This window comes from Thamnophis sirtalis, unplaced genomic scaffold (assembly GCF_051295495.1).
Source record: "Thamnophis sirtalis isolate CommonGarterSnake01/CBP01778 unplaced genomic scaffold, rThaSir2_p1.2 scaffold_4, whole genome shotgun sequence".
Classification (NCBI taxonomy): Eukaryota; Metazoa; Chordata; class Lepidosauria; order Squamata; family Natricidae; genus Thamnophis; species Thamnophis sirtalis.
In genome coordinates this window covers 13,525,434-13,546,886 of record NW_028261384.1, presented here as the reverse complement: position 1 = coordinate 13,546,886, position 21,453 = coordinate 13,525,434, and the positions used below count along the sequence as shown (strand labels likewise).

The following is a 21,453-nucleotide window of genomic DNA, read 5'->3' as shown; positions in this document are numbered from 1 at the left end:
TTTAAGAATTTCAACAGAGTTCTCATCTATCTGCCTGCCTGTTTATACAAGTCTTAAACTAACCAATATTAAGGCAAAGAACTGGCTAGCTTAAGGCTCTTTTCTTCTTCTTCTGAATAATGGGACAATTCTCTGGTACAAGCTTTCACCATGTCCACCAGTTGCAATGTTAAACAAACCTCTTGTTTACATGTATTTCTCAGGGGTTATGCTCAAGTTCTAATTTTATTTTAAACAGATTTTCTCTCTCTTCTTACTACAAATGTGGGCCACAAATGTTGGCTAAAATAAATCAAGGCAAAAGAGACTTAAAAAACATTATTTTCTAATCACCTCCAGATACAAGGGCGGTTTCTCCAGGATGCTGTGTCCATTTTTCTTGAGTTTCTATTTCCTCTGTCTGAATATCTCTGTCCAGATTATCCTCATTCCACTGCACATAAGCCTAAAATAGAAATTGAAATTACTGTAAAGAAATGTCCTCTCATTATCTGTACTTATTACCATATTCTAGGGTATTTTACTTTATAGACAAACATTTTGTTACTAAAAAGTATTATTATCCACAGATAAAACATTAAGAAGACAAAACTAATAACATGCTTCTTTAACATGAGCAGGAATATTGATATTGCACACAGTTGTTTATTCTTGAAATGGAAAGTTATTGTTTGGAATTACGGAGAGTTTAACGTGTTAATTTTGATTCTGTCATGCTGATGCATGGAGGATTCTATCATGCTGATGCCTAGCAGGACTGGAATGAATAGCTTTTTATTATTTCTGTATTCTATTTTTATGCTCCCTTTTTGTATATACTTAAGGCAGCCTCCTTTTCTTTGGAAAGCTAAATAAAAACTGCTGTCTAATAAGGGCTATCATTTGAGAATTATTTTGTAACATCCAAAGGAATATTTACAGGAATCCTTTTTGTACTTTTCATTAGTATTAAAGCATCACAGAAAGTGGCAACATAGATCACACATTTTTGACAGACAGACAGACAGGACTGAAATCTTGCAGAGTCCTTTGTGTCAGACAGAGTTGCCTATACAATAAAAATGGGTGGAGTTAACATTGTGTCATTGCTGTACCACCCTGTATTTACCAGTTGTCAGATTTATTCCCAGCTCTTGAATTGTATTGCTATTTTTCTCTTATTTTGTCATCTCATAATCTGTCTATTCCCTTATTCACCTTAAAAATCTGTTGATATGAACACCTCTTAATAAAATAAAATGGAATAAATGTGAATAATTGGGGTATTATTTTATTTCATACCTGTTTGGTGTTTATTTTCCCAAAGTTTCGAATGTACATATCATATTCATTTACTGGAGGCAAATCCAACAAACAGAAGCTGACTGAAAAATCCAGGTCAATGAGACGAAGAAGTTCAAAGCTACGTTTCCTTGAAAAATATGTCACAAGACAGCAAAATGTCTATTAAACAGAAATAAACTTTCACTGGTTAGAAATATTCTTTCTCTGAAAGTAAGAAGCATACAGCATCAAGGATCTATACCAAAAAATGTTTCATGTTGGTTATTACGATCCACTATATTTTTGACATAAAATGAAAATGTTGACTTGATTAAATGCTTTCTGGATATAAAGAGTTTCCTTTCTAAGCGCTTTCTGCATCTTTCAGAGTGGAACTACATAGTACTCTTCATAATTATGCCGTTTCACACACTGCACAGAGAGATATTTAGGTTTGAATATCCGCATAGCAGATATGTGCAAAGTTTGTAACACTAATGCTTAACATTTTAAGGCATTTGTGTGTGTGTGTGTATGCAGATGAGTGTATAAACAATCTTTTTTATATGGTTCTCTAGTACTTTTGCAATAAAAAGTCAGAGTTAATATTCCTGAATATTAAACGTTGCAATAGACTAATAATAGATACATATTGTAGAAAGGAAACTGTGTAACAATGTGGGCAACAGAAGATAGTCAAAAAAAGCTAAAATTAGAAAAGAAAAACCTGATATATTTTTCACTTCTAAAATAGATTTTAAAATAGCAGAATAACAGTTAGAAGGGACTTTGGAGATTTTCTAGTCCAATCCCCTACTCAGGCATGAAATCTTATACCACAGCCCAAAATAGTCCTAGTGACTATTCCACTGATAGTGAAATGAAGATGTGCAAGAATCATTAGATACTAAGAAAAATACAGCTTTCTCTCTTAATAGGGGGGATACTCAAAGCAAATAAGGTAAGGAAAGAGTAGCAAAAAATCATTGAACTAGGAAACAATACAATTTTTTTCTATACACACAGTGGCTTTTTAAAAATTATTATATCATTAAGTCCCAGAACCATGAAAACATTCCTTTATTTTGAACCATTTTGATAGGTTGCATTCAATCAATTTGGATACAGTATGTATGACAAAATACTTTATTGAACTTTGTCCAATGTACAGCAATTGTAATGTTACAAAAACATATTAAGATGTCACACACAACCCAATAGTTACAGGTAGTGATCTATATTAATGCCACCTACTTCTGTTGATTGGCAACTTTTCTGATATTTTGCCGTTGTTGGGCCATTTGGAAATCAATGAATTTTCCAGATGTGGGACACTGAGCCAGTGAAACTTGCTTTTCTGTAACATAACAACGTATATGAATATAGTACATATTGTTGTGCAATTACACAAATTTACTATTACACATTATCTCCATTAAATGGCTTGTGCTTCTGTTAGGAGGGAAACTGATATACCATGTAAACTCACAAATAAACTGAGAATTTTAGGTGCCAAAATGCAGCTAAAAACCAGATTTGCCTTCTCTGTAGAAGCTTCTCCAAGAGTATATAAGGTAATACTTTTTTAAAAATACCTGCCCTTCCTGTATGCATTTGCAGAGAAACTTATCCACAGATAACTGGCTCCTGAATTTTTAACCAAACTAAAATGAAAAAATGTGGTCTGGATTATCCATAGGTGGTTTATTTTCATGATATTTTGGTTAAAAATGTGGGGGTCGGGTTATTCACGCAGAGACTTATATACATTTACAGATAGTAAATCAAAATAAATCATCAAATTAGATTGAATAAATCTAGTATGTGACTGCTAAATTTATTATATGAAAAAAAAACATAACAATGCTTTGCTAAATTAGGATCAGTTCATGTCTGTAAAGCAGGGTTTGTTACTGGTCTGAAAAGCCACAAATTGGCAAGTGTGGCATCTTTCCACCCATATTTTTTTTAGCCTAATCTGACCCATGTTATGCTGTTTCCCCATGCTGGGTATTACTGAATATAAAACATGTAATGCTATATCTCTAGTTCAGTGTTTCTCAACTTTGGCAATTTGAAGATGTGCATACTTCAGTTCTCAGAAATTCCCAGCCAACATGGGTAGCTAGAGTGGAAGTCCACATTTTCAAGTTGCTAAGACTGAGAAACACTGTTCTAAGATAAATAAAAGACAGGTGCAATGATGCTATGGAAGACAAAGGAAAAAGAACAGACATTAATACATGTGACATTTATCAAGAGAACACAATAGGAAAAGTCAGGATATAGAACAACAGCCTAAGTAAAGAATTATGGCAGCAATTTCACCTGCTTATCAATGGGCTAATTTAGGAAACTAATTGGTAATCAAGGCTTTGATCCATATTCCCTACAACTTTATTTCTTTAATAGCTAGAGGATCATTTCTCTAAAATCTCTCCTGCTAAAATTTTACAACAGTCCTAGTATTCGCATATGAGCCTGAGCTACAAAAAGTGAGATATGTGGTAGAAGGGTTTATGTTTCTTAAAAATAATAATCAATATAGAATATAAAACATGACATTGAATTAATTAACTAAATAATATTGTGATTGGTGTTGAAATCTGACTATTGTTATGTGAACAACTAACTTGTTTATCGGAGAAGCGATAGCATTATATCAGCCTTTCTCAAATTGGAGTCTTCAGCTTTTGCAAGTGCGAAATATTCTGAATTGACCCTGTATGAAGAAGTTATCTGAGATCCAATAAAAGGAAACAGATTAGGAGATGCCAGGTTAAATCTTTGGTGTGTGGCAAGCATGCATCCTACCAACGTGTTTAAATGCTATCCACAGAACACCAAGTTGTTGCTGAATCTTAATTTTCAATGGGATGGACGAAGAAATTTAAAGTACTTGGAAAATGATGACATAAACTTTGTTCAGTCAATGGAAAGGGAATTTTAAGCTTTTTGCATGTTCTTATCTCTCTTTCAGGCTACCCCATAAAGGCCAGCATGGTTCTCAGAGATTGGAAACTTGTTTTAAACAGTGCAGTTCCTCTTTATTGAGGATGTTTCACAACAGCAGCAATAAATAAGTAGAAGTAAAGAAATAGTTTCTACCTTAAACTATTACCTAATCACATACCTATTCTTGGGTATTTTTCATGATCTTTTGGAAGATGTTCATTCTTTCTTGAGTTGGGAAGGAAGGCCTTAATCTTTTCATTTTCCGCATTAATTGCTTTCTGAATTTCTTCTACTTCTGAGTTCTTAGCTACAGTAACTTTCTGTAATCCTGCTTCTGCTCCTTCTTTTTCACTTTTTGCATTCTGGCTACTTTCATCATCTTCATCATCAAAGTCATCAAAATCATCTTCATAGTCCTTCAAAAAGATAATGGTGATCACTTTTTTTGAGAGTACAGGTAGTCCTCAACCTATGACCACAATTGAGCCCAAAGTTTATCTTGTTAAATGAGAAATTTGTTAAGTGAGTTTTGCCCATTTTACGACTCTTCTTGCCGCATTTGTTAACCAAATCACTGCAGTTCTTAACTAAGTAACATGGTTGTTAAGTGAATCTGGTTACACCATTGCTCACATGATTCTGGGACACTGCAATCGTCATAAATGTGGGTCAGTTGTCAAGCATCTAAATGTAAATCATATGACCACAGAGATGCTGCAATTTAGTGTGAAAAATGGTCATAACTCACTTTTTTTCAGTGCCATTGTAACTTTTAACGGTCACTAAATGAACTGTTGTAAGTTGAGGACTACCTGTATGTTTTCAACAGCAGCAGCCCTATTGTTTTCTTTATGTTGATCAGTATATTAATGTTAAAGGTTTTGGGGGTCACTATATAATCCCATTGTATCTTAACATAAACAACTCCAATAGAAATCAACAGGGAATTTCTCTAGAAATCTTGCAAAATTGATGAGTGGGGTGGGGGTGGGGAATGTCAAAGCCTTGTGAGATTTCAAGCAACGATAAACTCTTGTTTGGGTAAGGTGCTATTTTAAAGATAGTAATGTTGATGCCCAAAGTAGGAATCCCTACAAACGATATTATGTGGACCATCATATATTTTGAACCTAAACTACAGGCCCACTATTCCATAGTGCTATGCCTTCTCACTGTTCTCTTTGTCTCAGAATGAGATTTAAAAGAATGACTGTTCATTATTCATCACCAATAACAATTATAAATTCTTCTAAAAAAAATTCTGTCCTATACTTTCAGGTAGATGAAAATTCTAGATTAACAAGAACCCCAATTAGAACTGCAAAATATTTTGAAGTGTATTCTCAGAAAGTTTCATTACTGGCAAGTAATTTAATGTGAAAATCTGTAAAAAGAATTATGCAGGATGGTTTGGTCCTGGAGGCAGAATTAGAAATCACAGTCGCCTAGTTCGTAGAATGCTGCCTCAGACATTCCTAAATTATTAAAACCAGAAATGATGTCATCTGGAATGGAAATTACCCCATTCCTATCCCATTTGAATGATTTGTTTTTAGTCACTTCAAATGTTCTTCTTCACACTCACCTCAAAATCATCTTCATAATTTACAGAATCATTATAATCTTCACAAAGGGTTTCCTTTTTCGGTTCCTTAAAGTAATAATAATAAAAAAGAGTAGTATTAACTCATGAAGTAGCAGTAACATAAAAATGAGATTTTTTTTTGGAACATTTGCATAAAAAAAAGTAGAACAGTAATGAAATGCTTACATTTTGTCCACCGTCTTCATTTCCTTGCCTTTTGAGACGTGGTGCTAACGAACCATCAGTTTTGTGGTGCTAATGTATCAATATACAAAACAACTATTAAGAGAAAAGCATTGAAATGTGACAATGAACTTGAATAATGAGTTAGATCTTCGTACCTATGTTTTTAATCCCTAATCTTTAAAATTATTAGAGATATTATATCTTTAATATTATAACATTCTATATTTAAACATCCTTTTCTGAAAGTAATTTACTTGAAATTAAGGTAAACTACATTCAATAAGGGATGCGGTAGCTCTGTGGCGAAGACACTGAGCTTGTCAATCAAAAGTTGGCAGTTCAGTGGTTCGAATTCCTAGCACCATATAACAGAGTGAGCTCCGGTTACTTGTCTCAGCTTCTGCCAACCTAGCAGTTCAAAAGCATGTAAAAAAATGCAAGTAGAAAAATAGGGACCACCTTTAGTGGGAAATTAAAAGTGCTCCATACGTCTTCGTCGTTTAGTCATGCCAGCCACATTATCATGGAGAACGTCTCCGGACAGTGCTGGTTCTTCGGCTTAGAAATGGAGATGAGCACCACCCCCTAGAACAGGAAACGACTAGCATGCATGTGCGGGGGAACCTTTACCTTACATTCAATAAAAGTATTTTGTTCTCAGGGTATTTACCTCCCAAGTTATTTGGCTACAACATCAGAAGGATTACAGTAAAAAAAAATTTTTTCAGCAAAATTTTGACTCTCCAATTATAAACCTAAATTTTCAGAATACTATTTTTTCAAAATTAAATTAATCAAACTCTAAAGACACACATTAGCAGAAGAAATAAACAGAATTCATTTTTCATGAAAATGTTAATGAAATTATTTGGATTTTTAAAATGTGTAACTTCTGCCATGCTTTTATTTTGGTTGATAATTATATTCTCTTTTCCTAATTCTTTTTCTTCTGTTTCTGCTTTGTAGTTCTTCCAATATCATTCCATCATTTCAAATGCCAAATAAAATTTTCTTACCTCTCGTTTTCCATTCTCTTTTTCACTCTTGCCATGCTTCTTCATTTTTTCTTTTGAATTTCTAAAGAAAAAAAAAGAATTATATTGACAATCATCAAGCAAGTATGGATCTTATAGAAAATATATGTGCTTTACATATTTAAAAGAAAAATAGGAATGGAATATGGATAAGGGATTTATCAATTGTTATAGCACAAAACTTGCTATTTATGACTCTTTTATATTGTGAGAAATACCAGAATAACATCAAACTATTTTTCAGCATAAATATGTGGTTCGCATTTTAATACAAATACAGAAAACATAATTTTTCATGTTCAAATATTTTAAAGAGTATTAATAGTACTTTACTGTTTAGCAGAAGAAATAAAGGAAAATTAGGATCTATAATTTTAGATAGTTTCCAATAGGTGTGACAGATCAACCTTTACAATCACTTCAAAAAATAACATGCTTGGATCTTTTTTATTTCATTTTTAACTAATATTTTTCAAACAATTTTTTTTAAAGATTAAAAATATGCTTAGTGTTTGTAACCAAAAGCAACTCATAATTTTACTGCAAGATTTATATCAAACAGATTATCTCACAATTAAAAAAACACTATTCAAAATATCCCTACTTAGTTTAATCTTAGACCAAGTTAGACACAGCAAAAAGAGAGAGAGAGAGAGAGAGAGAGAGAGAGAGAGAGAGAGAGAAGGTTAAAAGAGCAGCAATATGTAATTGTGTGTAAGATTCTTGGTGGCGCAATATTGGAAGAAGAAAGACTTGCCTACAATTCAAGAATGGACTTTGAAAGTTATAAACTTAGCCGAAATGGCAAAAATTTCAGCATATCTCAAAGAACATTCAAACGAGAGATATAAACGAGACTGGAAAAAATGGATTGATTATACACAAAGTAAATATGGGATTAAGAAACTCCAGATAGCTTATGCTTAGTATTAGTAATAACTTAAACTGTTTAAAATTTGGGTAACAGTAAGAAGCTGAGTTCAATGTAGAGATATTTTAGACTGTGATTGTCAAAAAGTTATACCATGTATGGGCTCTGGGAAGTCGGGGGGGAGGGAAGGGAGGTGGGGATCTAGGGGGAGGGAGGGAGGGGGGGAAACATAATATGTGTTAAATTCTAAAGTACATGATTGCACTTGTATACTGTGGCTTTTTAATGTTAGTGTTAAAACAGAACAAACCGAATATATTGGAAGGTAATAGAAGTATACCGAAGGGAGGAGTTGAGTGAAAGAAGAAGGAGGGTGGAGAGGGTGAGAGAGAGGAGGAGGAGAAGGAAGGGAGGGAATGGATTAAGAGAGGGAGTGATAGGGTTAGGGTTAGATAGAGGGGGAGGGGAAGTAGGTGTAGAGGGGTATGTGAGAAGAAGAATGAAAGTTGGAGGGGGTTGAAAGAGGGTGTATGGTGGGTCAAGGGGGTATATTCGGTTTGTATTGTAGGGGGCATTTTCTATATAAGTGAGGGCTGTGTTTATTATCCAATGTTATATGCCCCGGTTATGCACAGTAAACATGTGATTGTATAGAATGAAATGGAAATTAAAAAAAAAATTATGCAAGTAATTGTGTGTAAGATTTCATTTCTTTTAAACAGAGAATCAAGTGAAGCAAATATTTTATATTACAAATTGCTATATTGACTTCAAATGCTAAAAAAAAGACAACTAAAATATGATAATCAAAATATTTAAATAAAAGAGGCCTTTATCCAGAAGAATGAAAATATATACAAATACGCGCGCGCGCACACACACACACACACACACACATACTCATATAAAATTTTATTTATTTATTTACTTATATACTTATTTATTTATTTAAATTCCATCTTTAGTATTTTAATAAATAAGGCAGCAAATATATTTAAAACTATTTCCTCCTATCATCTAACTGGCCTTCATGTCCAAAATAGGACTAAAACTCACTGTCCAAAATGGGACTAAAACTCACTGTCCCTTGATTTCTAAGCAAAACCTTAACCGCTAGATCAAAGTGGTTTTATATCAATCTATACAAAATTTATTCCAAGTATATAAAGTATTTCCAAAGCATGAATTTTAGCTACAAAGGTTCTATAGTGGTTAAGGTGCTGGCCTAAAAGCCACGAGTTCTAGTCCTCCTTCAGGCATGAAAGCTGGATGGGTGATTTTGGGCCAGTCACTCTCTCTTAAGTCAGTATTTTGTGATGACAAAAACAGCTGATGATTCAGTTCTACAGACGAATTATTGAGTCTGTCACCTGCATTTTCATAACTGGTTTGGCTTTGCAACCAAAAAAGACAAACACAGATGTCAATGGATAATTAGAACTGCAGAAAAAACAATTACTACCAACCTGCCTTCCATTGAGGACCGGTACAATGTACGAGTCAAAAAGGGGGCTGTGAAAATATTTACAGACCCCTCAAATACTGGACATAAATTGTTTCAACTCCTACCCTCAAAATGAGACTATAGGGCACTGCACACCACAACAACTAGACACAAATAGAGTTTTTCCCTGAATGCTATCACTCTGCTTAACAACTAATCCCCATCTGCTTGCCAATGGCGTAGCCATAAGAGGCGACGAGAAGCTATGTTGGATACAGCTCGGGATGCGAACTTGGCCGCATTGAGTGTGGCATCAGAGGAAAATTCTAATGCCGCCACCATTTTGACATCCTGATGAAGGCTCAAATCCTCTGGAGCTAATCTCTCCTGTAGCTAACCAGACTAAAGAAATTCTATTAAAAAACGAGGCCACTATAGTGGCACGCATTACCCAGGCAGCCGCCTGGTGCGTTTTGCGAATAACTAGCTCTGCCCTGTAGTCCTCAGCCTTCAAGCCCTCCGAAATCTTGGACGGAATGAGGGCTGGGGAAGCCAAAGCCACTATCGGAGGATCGACAGTAGGAAACTGTAGGATGGTGACTAATTCCGGTGTGGAAGCGTAAAGCTTCCTGTCACTGTTGTGACTGCGGTGGGCTGGGACCATTGTTTTTGGATCACGTCCAAAAACAATTTGGGTAATGGAATAGCCTTCTGCACCTGTTCAGCGAACAAGCATTCCATGGGATCAAGCCCCACTTCGGTGTTAGCTTGGGTGGTTGCTCCCCCCAAATTGGAGGTGGCCTTGGCCTTATAAAGTAAGGATTTAAATCAGGCCGGCCTGAAGAGGCCTGAGAAGGGAATTTTATCCTGGACCAGGCTTTCATCATCTGATAGCTCTAGATCTGGAACTGGATAGGTGGAATTGTCAGCATGTCAGTGGAAGATTGGACCATGTGATGGACTTGTGGGTGGGGGGCAAGATCATGAACTTTCAACTGGGTAGAAAACCCAGGAAGCTTTCAGGTTCGGGTTTTCCATAGATGTGCCAACATGCCTCTCTTAATAAATTGGAACTTAAGAGCAATACTTTGCCTTTGACTCTGATTTAATTTTGGATGATATTTGGAACGCTGACAATTAAATTGCAAAATCTTATCTCAAGTCCTTGAGAAGGACTTGATAGGTAGATAAAAATACCAAATCCAGTCTAAACATCTGATCAATTAAGCAACCACCATAATAATTTTTTTAGGATCTTTCACTTTATGGATCATCAACCAAAATAAGATAGAACCCACTAAAATGCCCATGTTGTACTGAAATGCCTGCCTTTGAATATTCTTGGAAAGACTTTGGAAAGCAAAGGAAATTGGGAAATAAAAATTCAAGTTGCACAATTCTAAGGGCTCTTATTGGGAAATAAGTTTGGCTGTTCAGTGGACTTTACTTCATAGGAAGGACACACCATTTTCAGCCAGAGCACCTCTGATATTTAAACAGCTTACATGCCTTTCACGTGGATAATGTAAGTCTTCTTCATCCCTTTTCCTTTCATTCCTGTGTTCTCTGTGCTGTAAATAAGAAAAACAGTACAAAATGGCATTAACTTATAAAATTCTGTATTATGGGGTATTTCTTTCCTTATTATTTTTATCCTCTGTTATTTTAAAGCCCCGTTCAGTAAAAACTAGCAAGTAATCTTAATAATCAGTAAACCTTGTGGTCTCTCTTCTTTTTTTCACCCTCCTCTTCCTCTCTTTTTTTCCTGTTCTCTTTGTGATATCTGTCCTCGCGGTGGTGGGATCTCTCTCTATGTCTCTTTGGTGTATGATCTTCTTCCCCCTCTGTAGAAGACATGGAATTTCTTAATTTCAAAGGTTTCTCCTTTTCTTCCACTGCAAAGGATCTGTGCTTTTTCCTCTCCCTGTGCCGCCTTCTCTTCTCCTTATCTGATTCTTCATCCTTGTGTGATTTGTATCTCTGCTCGTGTTCTTCACTTCTGTTTGCTGAAAACTCCCCTGAACTAGTTTCTTTCTAAAGGCCAAAAACAACAACAAAATATTCAAAAACATTTTCAAGTACATTTGAATGGATACAGATTCAGCAAGACTTTGGAACCTGAGACATTGAGATCAACTTATTTCATTTATTTATTAAACTTTTTCATATGCTCATTATTTCCATGCCCCAGTCTCATGTTTTGCCAAACTTTCCATTAGAACCATCATTTTGTTCACATTGTTCAGACTCTTCATTATGCTGATTTTGTAGTCTCTTTCCTTAAATTTTTCTTTGATATTTATTTATTACAAATTTGCAACCATGGGATTCCTCCTGGCTTGTAATTTGCTAGCAAACCTGACTGTTGTTGCCAAAGGCTGGGTGTTTGTTAGGTTTGGTTTTGGGGTTTTTGTTGCTATAATTTACCCAGAATCACATTATACATTTTCTAATAAACTAACTACATAAATATCTCTCTCATATGCAGATCCGACTTCTTTGGCCACACAAAAATTCATTTTCTGAGACTGAACTTGGTATTGGCTTGTAAAGTCTAAAAAAGTCACCTTAGACATATTTTTAAAAAGTCCTCCTTTCCCTGGCACAAAGTCAGCATGAGGGTGGTACTGGTATCCTTTCCTACAGTGTGTCTATATTTACTGATTCTCAGAGGAAGATGCATATCTTTAGAAAAATTGAATTCATTTATATTTTTATAAATGAAATACATTTTGATGCAGAATCAGGACTGTTGTATGTAAAACTAAAATTAAGTTAATGAAGATTGTTATTTATATCATTAACATTCCTAAATTTTAAGATTAGAAATAATATTTTTTATTATTTATATTTTTTCCCCCGACAGATTTTTTAAATTATTTTTACCCTTCTACAACACCTTACAGTCATTACATCAACATTGTTATGTCATCATACCTGTACATGTATATAATATTTCGCTTCTATATTTACACACTTTATACACAGTTCTATATATATTTATATATATTGTTTTTTGGCTTAATTAATTTTGATCCTGTTTTGCAGCCATTTGTACCAATTGTTCCAAATTTCATAATATTCTGAGTCTTCTTTATCTTTTCAGTGTTAATTTGTCCATCTCTGCACAATTCAAAGTTTTTTTTATCACTAATTCGTCCGAGGGGGTATTATTTTGTTTCCAGCATTGGGCAAATGCTATTCTAGCTGTAGTTAGCAGATGTGTTAATATGTACTTAATTTTCTTTGTATATTTCCCTTTGATTATTCCCAGTAGAAACTGGAAAACAGTAGTGACTGGCGTAAAATCTCCTAGTATCTAGTCCAGAATCTTAACCAGCATACCAAACTGGTTATCACAACCATACTCCTCCTCCTCCTCCTCCTCTCATGTTATATAACCAGAATATTTTTATAACACACAGTGAGTGAGTGAGTGAGTGAGTGAGTGAGTGTGTGTGAGAGAGAGAGGGGGGGGGAAAGAGAGAGAGAGTATATGAATGATTTTCCATCATTTCTTAGGATTAAGACCAAATGCCACATTTTTTAGGAAGCTGTTCCGAATTTTTTCTTTCATTTCCAGGGATAAGAAGTTATGACAAGTCAAATGGAAGTTAAGTCTATATAAAGGAAAATCCCAAATATATTGTGTCCAATGTGATTTCTGGAGGGAGTGTCTATAAACAGAGCTATTTTTTCAATTTTACCTGATGGTACAATACATTGCTTTTATTTCTCTTACCTTTCTCTCTGAATGATGTTTTCTCACTCTTTCTTCATCTCTTAGTTTTGAATGATCTAAAAATAATAACACCTCCAAAATTTAGAAGATTGTCTTGAATCGTACAAACTCTATTCTATTTGATAGACAAAACATACATTATAACTTCCCAAAAACAAAAAAAAACCCACCTGAAAATATCTAACTTTACCTAACTGTGACAACTTCTTCTTCAGGACTGACAACCTGAAGTCCTTCAAATGCATTTTTACACACACACACCCCAATTAATCCAAAGCATCATGGTCAATAGTAAGAGATGCTGGAACTGTAATCTAAACCTCCGAAAAGCACTAGACTACACTACTAACTCTTCATCTTTTCCGTCTACTACGGAAAAACTACTCTTTATGAAAAGAAAATAGATAACTGACTGAAAGTGGCCCCAATTCATTTTCATTTACAAAATAAGGAGTCAAATCATTGTAAAACAAGCACATAAGCAAACCAACTCACCAGAGTAATCCCTGCTAATTCTCCTCCTCCTCCTCTCATGTTCTTTATCTCTTTCCCTCTCTACACTATTTCGTGGCAATGTTTGGTTGTGTTCATCTTTCTTAGGTTTCCTGTCCTTCTCTTTACCACTGTGTCTTTCACCACTTCTTCCAGAGACATATTTTTCTTCTTTGACATCATGATTTGCTCTAATCTCTCTCTCGTGATCTCTAGCTTGATCTTTCTCTCTTCCTTTGTCCCTCCTTTCCTCTCTGTGTCTTTCACTTGATTTAAATCTTATTCTTTCTCCTAATTTTTCTTTTAATTTAACTCTGTCCTTCTCTGGATCTGCCTCTGAAGCCACTTTGTTGCCGTCATGATCTTCATTATCATTTCTGCCACTGTCTCGTGGTTTTCGCTGATGATGCCTCTTGTCTTCAGACTGACTATTGGATCGAGAGACCTGAAAAAGGGAAATATTTTTATACATCAGTTTCAGCCAATCAAGTTGTATCTTTTCTCTATTCTGGAAAAGATCTGCAAACAGGAAAATTCTATATGCAACTGATTGTGTTAAAAATGGTAATCCTTATGGTAATTGTGATAAGAATCAGCATGGATATCCCTCTAATTTTCCTCCCCTTGCACAAGTTCTCAAGTAGCTATAACAAAGATTGATTTATTGGATATTATTTTTTCAGATACTGTAGACAAGTCCAAGTAGTATAATTCTAGTAAAGATAGTTCTTGATTTACAACTACGATGCAGCACAGGCTTTCAGCTATAAGATGTTATCATGAAGTTATTGCAGTCATAAATTGAGACAATATGTGATCAAACTTGATTTTACAACCATTTTTACAAGCGATAAAATGAGTCACAGCAGGAGGTAAACAAGGCAGATGGTCATTAAGCAAATCCATTCTCCTGAATAGATACTTTTTTTTTTTTTGCCCGAAATTTGCAAAAAATGTTCCAAATTATGTTTATATGAACAGAGAGCTCTGGAACCATTGTAAATGCCAGCCAGTTGCCAAGCCCCTGAAATGTGATCAGGTGACTAAGGGGATGTACGAGTCATAATTTTTAGGATGGGTTATAAGTAGCTTTGCTAAGTCAAGCCCATCCTAACTTTGAACAATAGTTAAATGACTGGTCCTAAATTTAGAAATTCCTATACCACTGAGTCAAGATCAATATTGTAAAAAGTTTGGTTTGGCACAATTACAGAAGAAATACACAAAGATAATAAAAAAGAAGAAAGCACTCCCCCGCTCCCCAGGCCAGAAAGCATACTTGGTTTTCACTAGCATGAAAGTTAAAAAAACAAAATGGATCAAGTCAGGAAAATAAAATTAAGCCTCATTTTAATTTATTTATATTTTTTAAAATAAAATTTAAATCTATATTTTCTTGTCTGTATTATATTTAATACCCTTCCTTTTTCATTATGTTAAAATTGAAAACAACAAAAATTGAAAAAAATTTCCTGGGATCTGGGGAGCAGAGTCAAGGTCTGCACATCTACTGTAAATGGAATAATGACAAGAAATAATGATAATGACGTTTTCAGAATTACTGTAACCGCTCAATAAACAATTTACACAATATTAATATTTATCCTTCCAGCATACATGCAAGAAAGTAATGATATACTTATAGACAAATTTTGAGATATAATGTACTACGCTATGGATTTCTCTTAAGAAATAAACTCTGAGAAGACTAGAATTTTTTTTACTCATCCTTCCTTTCACTTCTCACACAACAATTAATATAATGATTAATAGTAAAAAAGGTAATAACACACAAACTGGATATAACACATATGTACATACACATGTACATTAGCTGAATTCACATAAAGCACTAAAGCATATATAAACTTAACAAATCATGTTCAAGCAAAACATGATTTGGTATATATGTTAACATAAGAGTTGCTCAAACTGAGGAAAAGCCTTCTCTTCCATCCTTAGCTATCCTCTGTTATACTTTGGAATATATTTATTCTCAAATAAATAATGTTGAATATCATTTTCAATTCAGATTTTTTCAGAAAGCCTAAACAAACTATTTTTAAACATCATGCTCATCTTGTTCGGTTATTACTCTTTTATCTTTGCTGCCTTTGAAGTAGGCTTGATTGCTGGAGGTAAAAAGAAATAGGAAATACATGCAAATAATATATTAATTTTGAATAATTTACATGTGTATGATCTTTCAAAAGAAATTTGTAATCTGACACAAAGCTGATACTCATAGAAACAAGGAAGTAAATCCTACTATGATATCCGAGCTCTTGGGCATGCCTCATTTCTACCAAGTACTTAATAAAAAGTTAAGGTAGAATTATTGTTCACCTTAAGATGCTTTTTTAGTTCATCTGATTTCCAAGTATCATCTTTAGTTCTTTTCTAAAAAAAGAAGGGAAAAATTGAAGAAAATGTGCACCTTTCTTGGAAAATAGATTAACAGTACCTGAAACTATAAAAGCAGTTCAGTTTCCTTTTAATTTTTGTTATCAGCACGCCAAGTGATAGAAACCTAGAAGAGCCAAAAAACTCACTTAAGCTGTAGAGACTAATAGCAAGACAATAGATACTGGTAGTTATAGAGTTGTTTTATTAAATAGCTTTTTAATTTTATTAAAGGTCCTTCAGAACATGCAATTTTTGAATTCTGAAGGACTGGAAATTTGAAACAAAGTTCACACTCAGAAAAAAAATTGATGGAAGGTGCCATGGCAGAAAAGGCTCTCTTCAAGGGCCAGTCAGCCAGCACTCCTTGCTGATAGTATTGCATGAGTAGAAACATGAGTAGAAGGAAATATCTGAGTGTGCTAGTCGTTCCCAACTCTAGGGGGCAGTGCTCATCTCCATTTCAAAGCCAAAGGGCCAGCGCTGTCCAAAGATGTCTCCATGGTCATGTGGCCGGCAGAAGGCGCACAGAACGCTGTTACCTTCCCACCAAAGGTGGTTCCTATCTTTTCTACTTGCATTTTTACATGTTTTTGAACTGGTTGGCAGAAGCTGGGACAAGGAACAGGAGCTCACTCCATTATGCAGCACTAGGGATTTGAACCACCAAACTGCCGACCTTTCTGATCGACAAGCTCAGTGTCTTAGCCACTGAGCCACAGCATCCCTTTTAGAAAGGTCTAGCTGGATCTAAAATTGGCATCTTATCATTATATTATCAGCGATTTAGGAAAACCAACTCAATGAAATTCACTTTTGAATCTATGATGCTAAACTGCAATTAACACTAAATTATTAACTTTTGCATAGATCGCAATTGATTTTGTATAGTGTACACACAGTATTATAAATTAGTGTTTCTTACACTTGGTAACTTTAAGCTATGTGGACTTAAATTTCCAGAATTTCCAAGCCAGCAGGGGCTGTGGAATTATGGGAGTTGAAGTTCACACATCTGAAAGTAGCCAAGTGTGAGAAACACTACTGTATTGGGTTTGTTTATAGCAATGAAAAAGGAAGCTAGACTTTCTTAAACAAAAAAAGACGTTTTGCAAAACACACAGCTTTGTAGGGTTCCTAAATTCATTTACCATATTCGGCCCAAACTATAGGTAGTCCTCAGCTTACGACCACAATTAAAGCCAAAATTCCAGTTGTTAATCAAGGCACTTATTGAGTTTTGCCCCATTTTACAGCCTTTCTTACCACAGTTGTTAAGTGAATCACTGCAGTTGTTAAGTGAATCTTGTTTCCACATTGACTTGGCTTGTCAGAAGATCATAAATGGTGATCACAAGACCCCAGGACAATGCAACTGTCATACATACATAACAGCAGTTGCCAAGCTTCTGAATTGATCATATAACCATGGGGAAGTGTGAAATATGGACATAAATCACCTTTTTTCCCAGTGCCATTGTAACTCTGAGCCGTCATGAAATGAATAGTTGTAAGTCAACTACCTGTAAGTTTGGCAGTGATGTGAACAGATTGCATGCAGCTGAATCCCATTCACACTTGCTCAGAAATCAATCAGGAGGATTGGCTTAACTTTGGATAAGTCTATGCAGCTGGACAGAGATCTAGTTCATGCATTATACTAAGCCACAGTATGCTTAACAATAGAAATAGGAATAGAACTAGAATAGGAATAAGATAGGATAGGATAGGATAGGATAGAATTCTTTATTGGCCAAGTGTGATTGGACACACACACGGAATTTGCCTTTGGTGCATATGCTCTCAGTATACATAAAGAAAGATAAAATAGAATACATTCATCAAGAATCATAAGATACAACAACTCTTAGTGATAGTCATGGGTTACTAATAAGCAATCAAATCATACTAGGAAACAAATAAAACAATATAATGTTAAAAGATACAAGCAACATGGTTATAGTCATAAGTGGGAAGAGATAGGTACTAGGAAGGATGAGAACAACAACAGAAGTACAGTCTTAGCAAATAAGTTCACATTGTTGTGGGAATTACTAGTTTATCAAAACAAACATACAGATTAGGATGCACGGTTCAGCAGAGGTCTTAGGGCGATTCACACGATACTCCCACCTAGTAAAAAGTGAATCGCGGTGGGAGCGATGCGCTGGACAAGCTACGTACTACGTGCAAGAGATGCGCCGCGGGACAGCAATGTTTATTTTTTGTTTAGCCTTGCCTAACCTGCGGGGCGAAAGCCAGGCAGCTTCCTCTCCCCAGGCCAGGCAAATGGAGCCCTTCACGAGCAAGCTGCAAAGAACAGGGTCTCCTCTCCTCCCCCGCCGCCTCCTTTCCCGCCTTTGCATAAGAACCGCCGCTCACCTTATCGCTTTCCATCGCAGCCCTTCACGGTCGCGGGTCGCAAGCATACCCGGTGCCTGCCAGGCTTTCGGGCTCGGAAAAATCTGCAGGCCGCAGCTGCGTTAGGAAACCTAGGCAACCCTGTTGCAGTTTTCCTTGGCAACAAGTCAAAGCAAGATCATAGCCGATAGGTCGAGTCGATCCCGGGAACCAATAGAATGAGCAACCGGGGGAGGGGGGGACGGGACGGACACAAACGAGATCGTCGACCGCAAAGGATTCGGGGAAATGAAGTAGTGGCTCTCTTTGCCTCTTCTAGGATAGTTTTTGGAGCTTTAAGATAAAAGGGTGGGGGGAAATAAATGGCATGGCTAAAAATTCGAAAAGGAATGCTCTGATAGTTATTCAGGGGAGGGGGACATGGATCCTTCTGGTGCTTAAAGCAACGAGGTTTTTTTCATATATATATTTGGAGGATATACCATATCAAGATGTAATAGAAGAGAAGATAATTCTTTATTGACCAAGTGTGATTGGATACATAGGAATTTGTCTTTGGTGCATATGCTCTCAGTGTACATAAAAGAAAAGATACATAGTTTGAACAGTGTTACTCTTAACTATAGGACACAATCTCTTTTATCACAATTAATGTCTACAAAGAGATTCTTTCATAAGTCTCTCACGTGTAATTTCCCAGATTCGGAAATTTGGTTCCAACTCCCAAATTTAGCATACTACTGTTATAACCACTGAAATAAATTCAACTGGAACGTGCTTAAGTGCTAACCCATTTATTTAATACATCTTGCGCCGTTAAAATCTAGTCCAGAGAATATGGCAATTATCTTGAAAAGAATCTGTATAACCCAGAAGCTACAAGGTCTCCCTTTTCATGTATACTGATGAAGCCATTCACATTTCACAAATTCCTCAATGAAGTGAGGCTGAAGAGCAGCAATGACCTTTCATAAGGCTAAACTGCCATCCTGTTTGCACATTATACTGGCCCACAAAATAACAAACGACTTTTTAACCTAATGTAGGATGCAAAAGCAATTTCATTATCAATTCACATTTGAACAATTTAGTGCACAATAATCCCAGAAATTTAACTAGGACAACTAGTTAATGCAGGTATATGGAGATTCTCAGTCATCTGGGTCACAGTTGTCCCAAAGGTGCTTTTTCAAGAGGCAAGTGGACTTTCCTGCTTTTCTATGAAGATGTTTCACTTCCCATCCAAGAAGCTTTAGTAAAACATCTCCAAAAAAAAGCAATAAGAAAGCCCAGGTTAAAGCATTTTGGATAAAAATATGGTGGATTATGCAAAATGTTCTTAAAAAGGATAAAGTTTACCCCTCAGTTATTCCTGTTAGGTATAACTACTGATTGTACTGTTATAGAGACTAACTTGATTTTGCATTTAAAAGCGGCAGCAAGACTGTTGGTGGCGCAATACTGGAAGAAGGAAGATTTGCCTACTATTCAAGAATGGACATTAAAAGTTACAAACTTAGCAGAGATGGCTAAAATATCAGCATATCTCAAAGACCACTCAAATGAGAAATATAAACTGGAGTGGAGAAGATGGATTGATTATATTCAAAATAAATACGAGACTAAAAAATTCCAGATAGCTTATGACTGAAGGAGCAAGGAATGATATAATCTGTTTAGAGTTAGCCTAACAAAAGAGGAGTTAAAGCTCAAATGAAAGATGATACTAACGTTTTTTAAGTTTATTTTAGAACATCTTTGTTAAATATTTATACCCTGTATTTGCTCTGGGAAGTCGGGGGGGGGGAGGGTTGGGGGGGATTGGGCTCGGGTGAGGAGGGTGGGGGAGGGGAGGTAAATATTTGTAAAAGCCTTTTTTCTTTCAAAAATTTTCAATTAAAAAAAAGAAAGCCCAGTTGCCTTTTGAAAAAGCACTTTTGGGGTAGTTAATACAGATTTTATTTCATTTATTTATGTATCTAATTTAGAAATTGTCCATCTTACTCACACAGTGACTTCATAGATTCAATTTTGGATACATTATGTGAAGACCAGTTCTCTAGGGAAATCTATATTCATGGAAAAGATGGAAGAAAAAACAATACCAACAGTAATGAAGGTAGATGGTCAGTGGTCAAGGATATGCTAAGAACATGGTGAGAAAAGAGAACTAGGAGAACACAGAGTCAAAAAAAAATTCAAGGCGCATATTAAGTGTATCATTGTGAGCCCCAGCTTTTTGCATTTCATAAAACAAGGGATTTGGGGTGGGGGGTGGGGTACAGTCTGATACATTCCTTACACCTGATTCCCTGACAGATTTTTGCTGAAAATATTGTTTACATTTTGTGCACAAAAATATCATTGTTAATTACAGTGGCAAGGGTTAGAGATGGAGATGTCCTATAGCAAATACTAATGAGATTGTGGATTCAAATAAAGCTGTCTGAATTGATACGGGGGGGGGGGTCAAAAATATCGTTATAATGGGAACAATGGGTTGTCATATTTTGAAGGAAAGAAATATTTGGTTTACAAGTCATGATGTTTTAACTTTTTTTAAAGTCATATGGTGAATGCTAAAATAATGCATTCTAACCACTGTAACCATGGTGGCACAGTGGTTAGAATGTAGTATTTCAGGCTGATTCTACTCACTGCCAGGAGTTCTATCCTGACATGTAGAAGGTTGACTCAGACTTCCATCCTTCTGAGGTCGGTAAAATAAGGAGACAGATTATTGGGGAAAATATGCTGACACTCTAAACTGCTTAGAGAAGTGGTACATAAGACTAAGTGTTATTGCTATTGCTAGTTATGTAAGATTGTGGCAGAAAAAGAATATTGATTCAATAAACTGAGTTTTAATATCCTTTTCATTTAGAGAAAACTAAATGCCTAAGTAAGTATTTTTCAACCTTAGCAACTTTAAGATGAATGGATTTCAATTCCCAGAATTCCCTTGTCCGCCATGCTAGAATTCTGGGAGTTGTTATTCACACATCTTAAATTTGTTAAAATTGAAAACACTGGCTTAGGTACTGAAGAAATTGACAGGGAAAAAATGAGAAAAACAATCATTCCTGGAATTAGTAACCTGAGAACATTTTGACAATA

At 35.4% G+C, this 21,453-nt stretch overlaps 1 protein-coding gene across 3 annotated transcripts in view; it reads right to left on the bottom strand.

The window, feature by feature from the left end:
* The window catches only part of DYNC2I1 (dynein 2 intermediate chain 1), a 37,376-nt gene extending 18,840 nt beyond the window's left edge, over positions 1 to 18,536 (bottom strand). Inside the window, exons 1-13 of one of the 3 annotated variants that reach the window (XM_087712498.1) lie at positions 18,358 to 18,532; positions 15,919 to 15,972; positions 13,576 to 14,017; positions 13,081 to 13,136; positions 11,055 to 11,372; positions 10,848 to 10,909; positions 7,006 to 7,066; positions 5,990 to 6,058; positions 5,804 to 5,869; positions 4,397 to 4,634; positions 2,518 to 2,620; positions 1,282 to 1,411; positions 334 to 445 (exon numbers count right to left, since the gene is read on the bottom strand). In XM_087712498.1, coding sequence (XP_087568624.1) covers positions 334 to 445; positions 1,282 to 1,411; positions 2,518 to 2,620; positions 4,397 to 4,634; positions 5,804 to 5,869; positions 5,990 to 6,058; positions 7,006 to 7,066; positions 10,848 to 10,909; positions 11,055 to 11,372; positions 13,081 to 13,136; positions 13,576 to 14,017; positions 15,919 to 15,972; positions 18,358 to 18,372 — 1,726 coding nt within the window. In that variant the 5' untranslated portion in view covers positions 18,373 to 18,532. Of the gene's footprint in view, positions 1 to 333; positions 446 to 1,281; positions 1,412 to 2,517; positions 2,621 to 4,396; positions 4,635 to 5,803; positions 5,870 to 5,989; positions 6,059 to 7,005; positions 7,067 to 10,847; positions 10,910 to 11,054; positions 11,373 to 13,080; positions 13,137 to 13,575; positions 14,018 to 15,918; positions 15,973 to 18,357 lie in introns of all 3 variants that reach the window. The other 2 variants (XM_087712500.1, XM_087712499.1) reach the window with 2 other exon arrangements.
* Between the last annotated feature and the right edge of the window lie 2,917 nt (positions 18,537 to 21,453).